Below are 12222 nucleotides of genomic sequence, written 5' to 3'. Positions count from 1 at the left end.
GTATCTAATGTTACTGTTTGTATCTAGTCCGAACTTGCAATAAATTGTTTAAAGCACGATAAATCCTTCTTTACACGTCTCACTAATTTCACGATTTTTGGACCTCTATCCTTTCCTTGTCACAGATTAGACATTTAAGAGACCCCCTACCTAGTGTGACGTCATATAGTATGCAAGTTTATACCTATAAATCTTATTTATTAAATCAAAACATTCGTTTCGACATTATTTTTATTTCCATTGACCCCCTGACTGCCCCTAATGTATAAATTACATATAAAATTAATTTTATAAAATAGATCATAAAACCTAAACATTTCATAAAACACAACACAATTTTAAAAATAATGAACGCCTAAGTGTTGTCAAACTATTGTATATAAAAATTATTTTCTTACTAAGCCAAATTGAAATAATAAACAATTATGAATCAATAATATCAATTATTAAATATTTAACCGACTTCAAAAAAGTAAATGCTAAATTAGACTGCATTTTTTTTTCATGTTTTACCTGAAGTTTTTACTGGGTATATCGATTTTGATTATTCTTTTTTTAATCAAAAGCTGGTGCTTATCGTGTGGTCCCAATTAAATTTAGTCGAGATTTCACTAGTACTTTTTGAGTTATTACTACATAGTATAAAACAAAGTCGTTTACCGTTGTCTGCCCCTATGTATCCTTTATATCTTTAAAACTACGCAACGGATTTTGATGAGGCTTTTTTTAACAGACTTAAAAAAAAGAGGTTACTCAATTCGACCGTATATATATATATATATATATATATATATATATATATATATATATATGGTCGAATTAGGTAATATATATATATTTTAATGTATGTTCGGGGATAACTCCGTCGTTTATGAACCGAATTTGATAATTCTTTTTTTGTTGGAAAGGAGATATCCCTTTTTTGGTACCATGATAAGGAAACCAGGATCTGATAATGGGATCCCAGAGAAATCGAGGGAAACTCTCGAAAATCCGCTTAACTTTTTACTGGGTGTACCGATTTTGATGATTTTTAATTTAATCGGAAACCGATGTTAATCATGTTATCACATTTAAATTTCATCGAGATCTGATTACAACTTTTGGAGTAATCTTTGATAATGCGTATTTACTTGACTATTTTTTCGTCTACCTACGTTGTATTATTACTTGTCGATATAATTGAAGTCGGTTTTTCATCATTTGCCTGCAAACACAGTTATTAATAGATAGAGTGATTCAAGAGGAAAGTTTATATGTAGAATACATGCATAATATGGTAAAGAAACACTGATAACTTTAGAGGTTTCAAACGTATCTTTTGTTGTAGATAGTATTTAGTATCAGCATTCCACCCGCGCGAAGCCGGAGCGGGACGCTTGTCCTTAATAATGCATATTCAATTGAAAATTTATTCAACTATCTAATATCTAAGTTAATATCTAAGTTGTACTAACGGAAGTCCGGCTTTTCGTTAGAAAATTCGGTAATGAAATATAAAAATATTTAATATTTACCTGGCTTTAGCGAGTACATATGCTTCTTTGAAATGCTTAGCAGTGGTAAGTGTTGAGACGGCTCCTAACACATCGTGAATACTAAGTTGGTGCGCCACTTTACGGTAAATGTGACCTCCGTATTGCTTGTTTTCTAAAAAAATGCAACAATATAAAAAAAAATAATGAAATAAAAAAGTACAAAAAATTTATCGCCGAAATGTATGTACGTGCATATGGGGGCAAGGGATTAAGAGGGTTAAGCTTAGCATTACGAAACATGACAAGGGGAAGATTTTTTTATACATGTTCAAAAAATTAATTAGTCTGCTTTTAGAAATTATTATTTATTGAGGAAGCTAGTTTTAGTGCTAGAAGAAGAAAGAATTATATATATATAATTCTTTTTTTGTTGGAAAGGAGATATCCCAAGGGAGGTACTCTGATGAGGAAACCAAGATCTGATGATCGCATCCCAAAGAAATCGAGCGGGACGTTCGAAAGTCGTAGTTTTTCGTCTACTTACGTTGTATTGCTTGTCGATGTAATTGAAGTCGGTTTTTTTTGTTTGCTAGCAAACCCAACTAGAATTGTATATATAACGATTTTTAAATATTTTGTACTCACCAATTAATTTGTTCTGTTGGTGTTTTGCAACCAATCTATCGATTTGAGCCAAATACAGTTGAGTTACAGACTTCCAATACCTAAAAACAGAGTATTAACAATTAATAACGAATATCTTACTCAATAAATGCTAGGTACATCTATAAAAAAAAATATCAGTCGTATTTTACATTTTCAATAAATATAATAAAGTCATTGTCTCTGTGAAGCTAATTAAATAATAAAAAATTAGAAAAGTAAATTTATGTGGTGGTGAAATCGAGGGACAAATTGGAAAAAAAAATTACATCGTTTGATACCTAAAATCTCATGAACTACTTTTTTTTGTCCTTGAGGAAGGCTATAGGCGATTTTTTCCAATAGTAAAATTATCGCTTTAGCCTGTAATATCCTACTGCTGGGCATAGGGCTCTTTCCCCATGTAGTATCAATCCACCACGCTGCTCCACCGCGGATTGGCAGATATATTCCCTACTATGTATGTGTAACAAACGCTATCGGGTGTACATGATATCAACCGGGGCCGACAGTTTAACGTGCTCTCCGAGGCTCGGCGGGGAGATCCCCCACAAGAACTAACGACGACCGGCGGGAATGGAACCCGCACCGTGACACCAGAACGGTCGTCACGTGATATGAGCAGGATATTCGCGGTGCTCACTTGAAGGACACGCATCCGTGCCCGCGCAGCACGCCCAGCAGCGCGGCCGGCTCCAGGCGCTCGTGCACTGCGGACGCACCGTGTAGGAGGACTCACTTGAAGGACACGCGTCCACGTGCCCGCGCAGCACGCCCAGCAGCGCGGCCGGCTCCAGGCGCTCGTGCACTGCGGACGCACCGTGTAGGAGGACTCACTTGAAGGACACGCGTCCACGTGCCCGCGCAGCACGCCCAGCAGCGCGGCCGGCTCCAGGCGCTCGTGCACTGCGGACGCACCGTGTAGGAGGACTCACTTGAAGGACACGCGTCCACGTGCCCGCGCAGCACGCCCAGCAGCGCGGCCGGCTCCAGGCGCTCGTGCACTGCGGACGCACCGTGTAGGAGGACTCACTTGAAGGACACGCGTCCACGTGCCCGCGCAGCACGCCCAGCAGCGCGGCCGGCTCCAGGCGCTCGTGCACTGCGGACGCACCGTGTAGGAGGACTCACTTGAAGGACACGCGTCCACGTGCCCGCGCAGCACGCCCAGCAGCGCGGCCGGCTCCAGGCGCTCGTGCACTGCGGACGCACCGTGTAGGAGGACTCACTTGAAGGACACGCGTCCACGTGCCCGCGCAGCACGCCCAGCAGCGCGGCCGGCTCCAGGCGCTCGTGCACTGCGGACGCACCGTGTAGGAGGACTCACTTGAAGGACACGCGTCCACGTGCCCGCGCAGCACGCCCAGCAGCGCGGCCGGCTCCAGGCGCTCGTGCACTGCGGACGCACCGTGTAGGAGGACTCACTTGAAGGACACGCAGGGCGCGAGGCTCACGATGAAGGGGCACAGCGCGTCCCGCTCGGCGGCGCGGCGCACCACGGCGTCCACGTGCCCGCGCAGCACGCCCAGCAGCGCGGCCGGCTCCAGGCGCTCGTGCACTGCGGACGCACCGTGTAGGAGGACTCACTTGAAGGACACGCGTCCACGTGCCCGCGCAGCACGCCCAGCAGCGCGGCCGGCTCCAGGCGCTCGTGCACTGCGGACGCACCGTGTAGGAGGACTCACTTGAAGGACACGCGTCCACGTGCCCGCGCAGCACGCCCAGCAGCGCGGCCGGCTCCAGGCGCTCGTGCACTGCGGACGCACCGTGTAGGAGGACTCACTTGAAGGACACGCGTCCACGTGCCCGCGCAGCACGCCCAGCAGCGCGGCCGGCTCCAGGCGCTCGTGCACTGCGGACGCACCGTGTAGGAGGACTCACTTGAAGGACACGCGTCCACGTGCCCGCGCAGCACGCCCAGCAGCGCGGCCGGCTCCAGGCGCTCGTGCACTGCGGACGCACCGTGTAGGAGGACTCACTTGAAGGACACGCGTCCACGTGCCCGCGCAGCACGCCCAGCAGCGCGGCCGGCTCCAGGCGCTCGTGCACTGCGGACGCACCGTGTAGGAGGACTCACTTGAAGGACACGCGTCCACGTGCCCGCGCAGCACGCCCAGCAGCGCGGCCGGCTCCAGGCGCTCGTGCACTGCGGACGCACCGTGTAGGAGGACTCACTTGAAGGACACGCAGGGCGCGAGGCTCACGATGAAGGGGCACAGCGCGTCCCGCTCGGCGGCGCGGCGCACCACGGCGTCCACGTGCCCGCGCAGCACGCCCAGCAGCGCGGCCGGCTCCAGGCGCTCGTGCGCCAGGTGCGCGTGCACTGCGGACACAGCGACACTTTTACATAACTCGACCAAAAATGTTTCCTCACAAACAAAACGCATCTTCAATTGACATCGACAAATAATTCAACGTTGGTAGTCGATAATACAATGAACTAAATATGCATTATCAGATTTTAAAAACTACCTGTCAGATCTCGATCAAATTTAAATGCATCCACAAGAAAAGCACTGGCTTCCGATTAAAGATATATCAAAATTAATACACGCAGTTAAAAATTAAGAATTATATAACACGCATAAAAAAAAATAAGAACTGCCTCTTACATAGTCCCTAGATTAATAAATCTACTACCATCACATTTGGCTGAATGTCTTACAAAAAATAATATTTTTAACAAAAAAAATAAAATCTATCTTTCGATAAAACCATTTTGAGACTGTCACCGTCGGTATTGAGAGTATAAAAATTGAAACCAATTGAAATTGGTACCGAGATTGTTTTTTACCTCCTACGTTTTTTACCATTATATAATATAAACTGTAGTATTGCTCAATCAAATAGGTAATATTATGTATATTCATTTAATAAAGAATATCGATTTTTTTTTTGATATAATAGTAATAATCGCAGTATAAACAGAAGGAGGAATGACAAATCCCTATTTCAATAAAATGTATAATATGTATTTATTTCATTTTGATTTTAAATATTTTTTTATTTGTACCAACTTTGATGATTCTTTTTTAATCGAAAGCTGGTGCTCGTCACGTATGGTACATTTAAATTTGATTAAGATCTGACTAATATTTTTTGAGTAATCTCATAATGCATATTTACTTGTTTTTTCATCTTGTCGCTATAACTGAAGTCGGTTTTTTTTTCGTTTGCAAGGAAACAATTACTATCACACTTTATTACTATCGGCCACTATATTATCATCATTTCTAGCTTATCAATGTCCAAAAATGTAAATACATAGTATCAATCATATAATAAGCATAACTTAAACAGAAATGTTAAACAAATATAAAATACTTACACTCTAAATCCAACAATTCGTTGAGATCATTTGTGGTACCGAACATTTTTGTGAAATGGACTACTCCTGAAACAACTGGACCTGAATCGACTGCAGATGAATCGACTGCAGACGAATCGACTGCACCTGAATCGACTGCAGCTGAATCGACTGCAGCTGAATCAACTGCACCTGAATCGATTGCACCTGAATCGACTGCACCTGAATCGACTGCAGCTGAATCGACTGCACCTGAATCAACCTCCATATTTTCATCTGTATCTCTACCGGTTTTTCCAACCTCTTTTTCATTAGTTGGTTGCAAATACTTCTGTGCCATTATTCGAACACTTTCTATTGTACAAGGTGATATTTGATTTTGTACTATCGGTAAAAGGAATTTCTTGGGTCCTTTTATTTTTACATTTTGATCTAAATTCGTAGCGACTTGACCGTCCGTGTCGGTGTCACCGTCGGTATTGATTTCATCTATTTTCTTTTCCTTTTTCTCCTTTTTCTTCTTTTCTTTCTTAGCTGGAGCATCATTCTTATGGTTTTCTATAATCAAATGTCAAATATCATTCAATATGACTTACACCACACTACGTTGATTAGTCAATTTTTTATATGACAACATTATTTTAATACAAACTTAAATTAACAGAATTGTCACAATCATGTTAACGCAGATATTAATATTAATTAATTTACTATATTTTATTTATTATTAATACATTCTATTGTCATGAAAAAATGACATCTTCAAATTTATGCAGATTTATAACACCTTTTTCAATGAAGAAATTCACACAGTGAAAAACTCTAACGAGTTTAATTACAATTTAATTTTTAAAAGAAACAAATATTCAATTGTTACATTTATTACATACCTAAATAAACATTAGCCGGGTACTTTTCATATTTCCACATTCTCAAGCAACAGTCGGCTCCACCGGACATCACCGTTGTTGGCATGTTAGGGTACGGACTCCAGCAAGCAGTGAACGTAGCTAGGGTGTGACCATCGAATATAGCTATAGGTTGACCTTCGGATACATCCCATACCTGTTGGGAAAATTAACGATATATATAAATCTTTCTTCCAACATATTTTAATATTTTACTACATCAGCTAAAAAATGAAAAGAAATCATTTATTTTGCCATAGTACACTTTCGGAATAGCAAAAAATATACATTTTTAAGTAAGTAGCTACTAAGTCATGGAAACATAAAAAACAAAATCTATTAATTGCTACAGTTTAATCTTTATATGATTAAATATTATTTTAAATCTGTATAACTTACTCGCACTGTTTTATCATATGACGTGGTAAGAAGTATTCCCTCTTTGTGTGGATTCCATGCCAACTGACAGGCTGGTTCTGCATGACCACTTAGAGTTTTGTATAGATTTAGTTTTAAACCATCTAAAAATGACATAAATATAATTATACTTCATATACTAGACTGTAAAATGTAAATAAAGGTAAAAATACAATAGATATTGGGCAGTTTTTCCCACAATTTATGAATATCTTTCAAATTATAAGACTATAATTTTGAGTTAAAACATGATCTTATATAGCCCGTATTATATAACTTCTTTAATAAAACATTTCTCGAGCAATAAAAAAAAACCTAGGTAAATCTAGACAAATATGTATACTTAATGCGATTATGTTAAGTTGGGCAAAGTATTTGTGTATTGTATTTGGCTTTGGTTATTTCAGAGTATCAACAGAGATTTGCAACCAGCACTGGACTTGTGCATATAAAGAATTATTTATTACAAAAACATTAGCTGGCTCAGTCCAAATTATTTTGATAGGGAAAATTATTAAGATATACATATACATATATATATTTAAATACTTTGCATACCTCCTTTATCGGTGTATTCCAGTATAGTAACTACAGACTGTTTATCTAATGATGAGACGGCTATCAAATTCTTGTACTGAGATTCTTCATTAGATTCAGTTACATGCTGTGGATGCCAATCCATACAATGTATCATTTTACTACAAAAAAAAGAATATTAATAATATTATTTTTTTTTATTTTTTCAATGATCTTTACTTTTAATCCTAAACAACTGAAATTGATTCTAGTTCGTAACTGCGATAAAGTTTTATTTTCACATAGTTTTGTAGCGACATATACCTACAATATTTATGTTTTACAATTATTTTTATAATAATATATATATTAGATCAACAAGCGTACGGCTCACTTGATGGTAAGCGATTACCGTACGCGCGTTGCTGTCCTCATCTCCAGTTCCCCCCAGCAGCTCTGGTCACCTTACTCACCAACAGGAACAAAACACTTCTTGAAAACAGTGTTATTTAGCTGTGATCTTCTGTACGGTCTAAATACTACCACAGTCGGGCTGCTCCATATTTTGAACAGAAAATTTCCTGCTGTGCCCTACCTCAGTTCGTTTTTAATTATTAGGTTATTTTAGCTACATAAATTGTTTGGCATAACTACCAAAAAGCTACAAATTACTGGTCTAGGTCCCTAACTGATTTAGTTTCTGTGGAATTTCTCATTCATTTTACTCGTAGTCCAAACAGTCACCTTGACCGACTTTCTGATAGTATGATATGATGGAGTGTAACAATACAAATATTATAGTGCAAAGTTTTAAATTTGTAATTAATGGTTTAAAGTCTCATTTAAAATGTTGTTATCTAAGTTTTAATTTTTTACTTCTTGGGTATATTAATCGTTAGTGGAAACTTGACTGGTTTATACAATAACTTTTTTATGTTTTACCTCATAACTTTATACTGGGTGGAAACATTTTGATAATTGAAAGCTGTGTGCAGCTTAAAGCTGGTGTTTATGTCGACTTATTTTTTATTATTATTTATTCTTTTAAATTTTATCGAGATCTGACGAGTACTTTTGATAAATGCCTAAAAGTGAGCAAACACAATTTTTGTGTTATTTTACTGTTTGTTTCAAAAATAAAATAAATAATTACTTATAAACAAAGATAGCAGACAAAAGCTCGTGGGTTTCTGGATTTAAAATTGCCACAGCACCGTTGTTGCTCCCACATAATAAACCGGCAGGATACCAGGTAACAGCACTAAGCTCCCATTGCTTATTTTCAAACTCTACGATTACTGGTTTTGGATCTGAAAGTAAGAGGTTTTAGGTAATTAAATTATCTCACACTATTTTTATGAATATATTTTTAGCATTACTTAAGGTCTTGGCTAGAATTGGCTTGATAAAGAAAAAATTTAGTTATTTTATCTTATAAATGTCCAACACTATTTGAGGTAAATGTTTAAAGTCAGTCTACGATAAATTATCAAGTTGTGAACACGTCTTTTATTCGTCAAATAAACAAACCGTTCTGCTATACGAAATTGAACCTTAAACTAAAGAACATATGGTCCATGACGAGCCGAATTGAAGAAGCGAACGGTCGATTAAACGGAAAATTAAAAATGAAGCTATCACCGATTTGGAATGTAGATTCTGCAGAAAGCAAGATAGATAAAGATTTGTATAATAGACACTAGCTGACTCGGCAAACGTTGTTTTACCGCAAAACGCTATTAAAAAAAGGGGTTAGTAGAAAGGTGAGAAATTAGGGTTGTATGTATTTTCCAATGCCAAATTATATTAAAATAAAGAAAAAATGTTGCAAAAAAACAAAGAAAAATGTTTTGGTTTGGGCCACCTTTATAGCCTAGGGAATTAAAGAAGTTTACTACCAATTCTATGACCTACCAAATATGCACAAAAATGTTCATAAGAATCGGTCAAGCAATGTAATGAGGAGGGATGACCGCTATGTCGGTAAAAGAATGTTAGGGATGAATGTCGAAGGACGAAGAGCGATCGGCAGACCGAAAAAGCGATGGATGGATTGTGTGAGTGAGGATATGAGAAAGAAAGGAGTAAGCACTGAAGTGACGAATAATAGAGAGGAATGGAAGAGAAAAACATGTTGTGCCGACCCTACATAAGTGGGATAAGGGCAGGAAGATGATGATGAAGAATCGGTCAAGCAGTTTCGGAGGAGTTTGGCCTCTAACACTGACACGAGAAGATTAGATGAAGATTGGTTACCTCCTTCGGGTTTAGTTGTGTTATACATGACCATAGTTCCTCCAGCAACAGCGTATAAATTGAAATCTTCTCCCCAACTGATAGCGTAAATACCACCACTTAGAACTAGCTGTAAGTTCTTTGCGGCACGTTCTGTCTTACTCGCATCTATTATACCGATCTGGAAATATTTAATGGGTTTTATTATATTTCTTTATTCATTGATTTATTTAATGGTTTTTAAATTGCGACAGTGAACCACGTTAGATTCCGCTAATTTCACGTAGAGTGGAATATATATGAAGGCGATTAATCAGTTCAATAGATATAGAGAGATAACAGTCTCAATTTAATTTTTAAAACAAGCAAAAGTTATGATATTATTGTCTAGACTATAATTATAATTTACAGTTAGTTAGATCAAAGAATAATATTTAGTTAACATAAAGGTTTTTAAAAAACAGTGGAAATATAACTAATTTCAAATGTCTAATTAATTAATTGCAATCATCAGTTAATTCGTCATTTAGATTTAAGATTTTCTTTGTTACGTTAATACTATAATTTAAACAAAAAAGACTAGATGGATGTCATCTAATGTATTGTAAAATGTTTCGCACTACTGGAATCTAGCATAGTCATGGACTAATCTCTTTACATGAGTTATGAAGGTAAAAAACATTAGATTTATGTTAATATAATATCAAATTACCCTAGACTCAGCAGTGGCGAATGCAAGTAAGTTTTCCTTAGTTGGATGCCATGCCACTGTCAAGACTTTTCCTTGGACATTTTGCCAAAAATACATAGTACTGCCAATTAAATATTTTGAGCCGTCTTTATCGGAAATTTGTGCATCCCAAACACGTATTGCACCGTCGCCTACACTTATTGCTAACCTAGAAACAAAAAGTACCATTATATTTTAGTTTTATTAATCATCAGTAAAATTGCCTTTATTTGGATTTTTTCTCATACAACTATGTCAGCAAACATGCGTACAGCTCATGAAATCATAAGCAGTTATCCGCAGGAGATGACCGGGGGGAAGGAGACGCCGTTATGCGCTCCTTCACCCTTCGCTATAGAGTGGGAGAAGGGCACCACTATTGCTCCCGCTCGTCACCGGGGTGATAGCGCTCACAGTGCCCGTGGGCACTCTATAAACAAAGGCGGCCTGCACATGGCGGGCCAACCGTCGGGACGTCGCGGTAGCGTTCGAAAGCGATCCCATGGCACCCCGCCATGGCGATGACGGCACCGCTGGGTTTGTCTGGGTAGTCTGGGTAGTCTGGGTTGACCAGGAGTCCCACACTCCCGCCGGCCTCATCGGCGAAAAAAAATCAAAGAATATAGCCACCCCCTCTCTTCCTATGGGTATCGTAAGAGGCGACTATGGGATAACACCGTTCCACTACTACCTTGGAACGTAAAAAGCCAACGCGTTGACAATCTTACCCTCAACCCTTTACTGGATCTAACGAGTAGTTTTTCGGTTATACCTAATAATGCGGTAATTGAATTTGACAACGTTAACATTTTTCTCTTCGTCGTCTTTCGTTTTTCTTTTTATAACGAACATAATTATTATATTGTTTTAAATTTCCATGGTTAACATTATTTGAATTCGATTTATCGGGATTTATACCATGTACCTTTTTATCTGGATCGAGTTGCATAATCCTCAGATTATCTCTACAGAACGCCACTACATACCGAGAATGGTCAGGGAAGCGATTGAAATTACCAAACACAAAAATTTCAATCATGAGGATGGGTTTAAACTGTCGAGTGTCTGGAGTCCAGTGGTTCGTTTGTGTCGGGAAACGGAAAACGTAAAAGGACGGAAAACGTAAAAGTGCCGTTTCACAAATGGATACAGTGAGTGTCGTGTGTCGAGAACAGGTTCGAGTGAGTAGTGGGTTTGCAGACAATGGTACCGGTATCGAGCGTAATAGAAGACTGAGACGGAGGGTAGACCGATATGTCTGCCCATAACATCTACCCGCAAACACCAAACAGTTCTTCCGTGACCATGGCGCATGCAACTGCGCCGAAATATCGGAGGCTCAAAGATAAAAAGGTACATGGTATAAATCCCGATAAATCGAATTCAAATAATTATTATATTCATAGTATAGGTTTATCAAAAAAAATCCAGTATATTTACCGTTTAGCATCATATGGACAAAGATGCATAGAGTAAATAAATCCTCCGCATGTATTGTATGCAGCAATTTTTTCCTTTTTTTCCATAGAATAGCATATTATGTTTCGATCTTGCGCAACAGTCCAAATTTTCCAGTCAGACTTATCCAACACATTATCATTAGACTTATCCATCGACTTATCGTCAGATTTGGCGATCAAGTTGACGTCTTGCAACATTTCGCTAGACTCATTTGATGAAACGTCAGATTGGTCAGTCGATTTATCAGATTTGGCTATCGACTTACCATCAGATTGCACACGCGGTGCATTTGTATATATACCGTATAAGCCGCGTTTGTGATAATTATGAACCAAATTATATTCAATATTATTTTTGCTGGAAAAAAATAATTATGCTTTTAAGTTTTAATACGAAAAAGAAGAGCTTACGCAAGGAATCTATTATAAAATTTAACACCAAGTGTCAAATAATCGCACAGTGCGCTTGATAGTAAAAGATTACCGTAGACTATTAGACGCCTGCAGC

At 38.9% G+C, this 12222-nt stretch overlaps 1 protein-coding gene across 1 annotated transcript in view; it reads right to left on the bottom strand.

Annotated features, from left to right (window-relative positions):
- LOC123670423 overlaps window positions 1-12222 on the bottom strand; it is a 28573-nt gene that overhangs the window by 6165 nt on the left and 10186 nt on the right. Inside the window, exons 6-20 of the mRNA XM_045603919.1 lie at window positions 11695-12072; window positions 10237-10423; window positions 9546-9705; window positions 8443-8599; window positions 7332-7471; window positions 6756-6877; window positions 6339-6513; window positions 5470-6006; window positions 4330-4464; window positions 4219-4287; window positions 4023-4091; window positions 3827-3895; window positions 3567-3699; window positions 2124-2203; window positions 1518-1650 (exon numbers count right to left, since the gene is read on the bottom strand). Of these exons, the coding sequence (XP_045459875.1) occupies window positions 1518-1650; window positions 2124-2203; window positions 3567-3699; window positions 3827-3895; window positions 4023-4091; window positions 4219-4287; window positions 4330-4464; window positions 5470-6006; window positions 6339-6513; window positions 6756-6877; window positions 7332-7471; window positions 8443-8599; window positions 9546-9705; window positions 10237-10423; window positions 11695-12072 (2544 nt within the window). The remainder of the gene's footprint in view (window positions 1-1517; window positions 1651-2123; window positions 2204-3566; window positions 3700-3826; window positions 3896-4022; window positions 4092-4218; window positions 4288-4329; window positions 4465-5469; window positions 6007-6338; window positions 6514-6755; window positions 6878-7331; window positions 7472-8442; window positions 8600-9545; window positions 9706-10236; window positions 10424-11694; window positions 12073-12222) is intronic.

Source organism: Melitaea cinxia, chromosome 4, assembly GCF_905220565.1.
Source record: "Melitaea cinxia chromosome 4, ilMelCinx1.1, whole genome shotgun sequence".
Classification (NCBI taxonomy): Eukaryota; Metazoa; Arthropoda; class Insecta; order Lepidoptera; family Nymphalidae; genus Melitaea; species Melitaea cinxia.
This window is presented reverse-complemented; position numbering and strand designations above follow the sequence as displayed.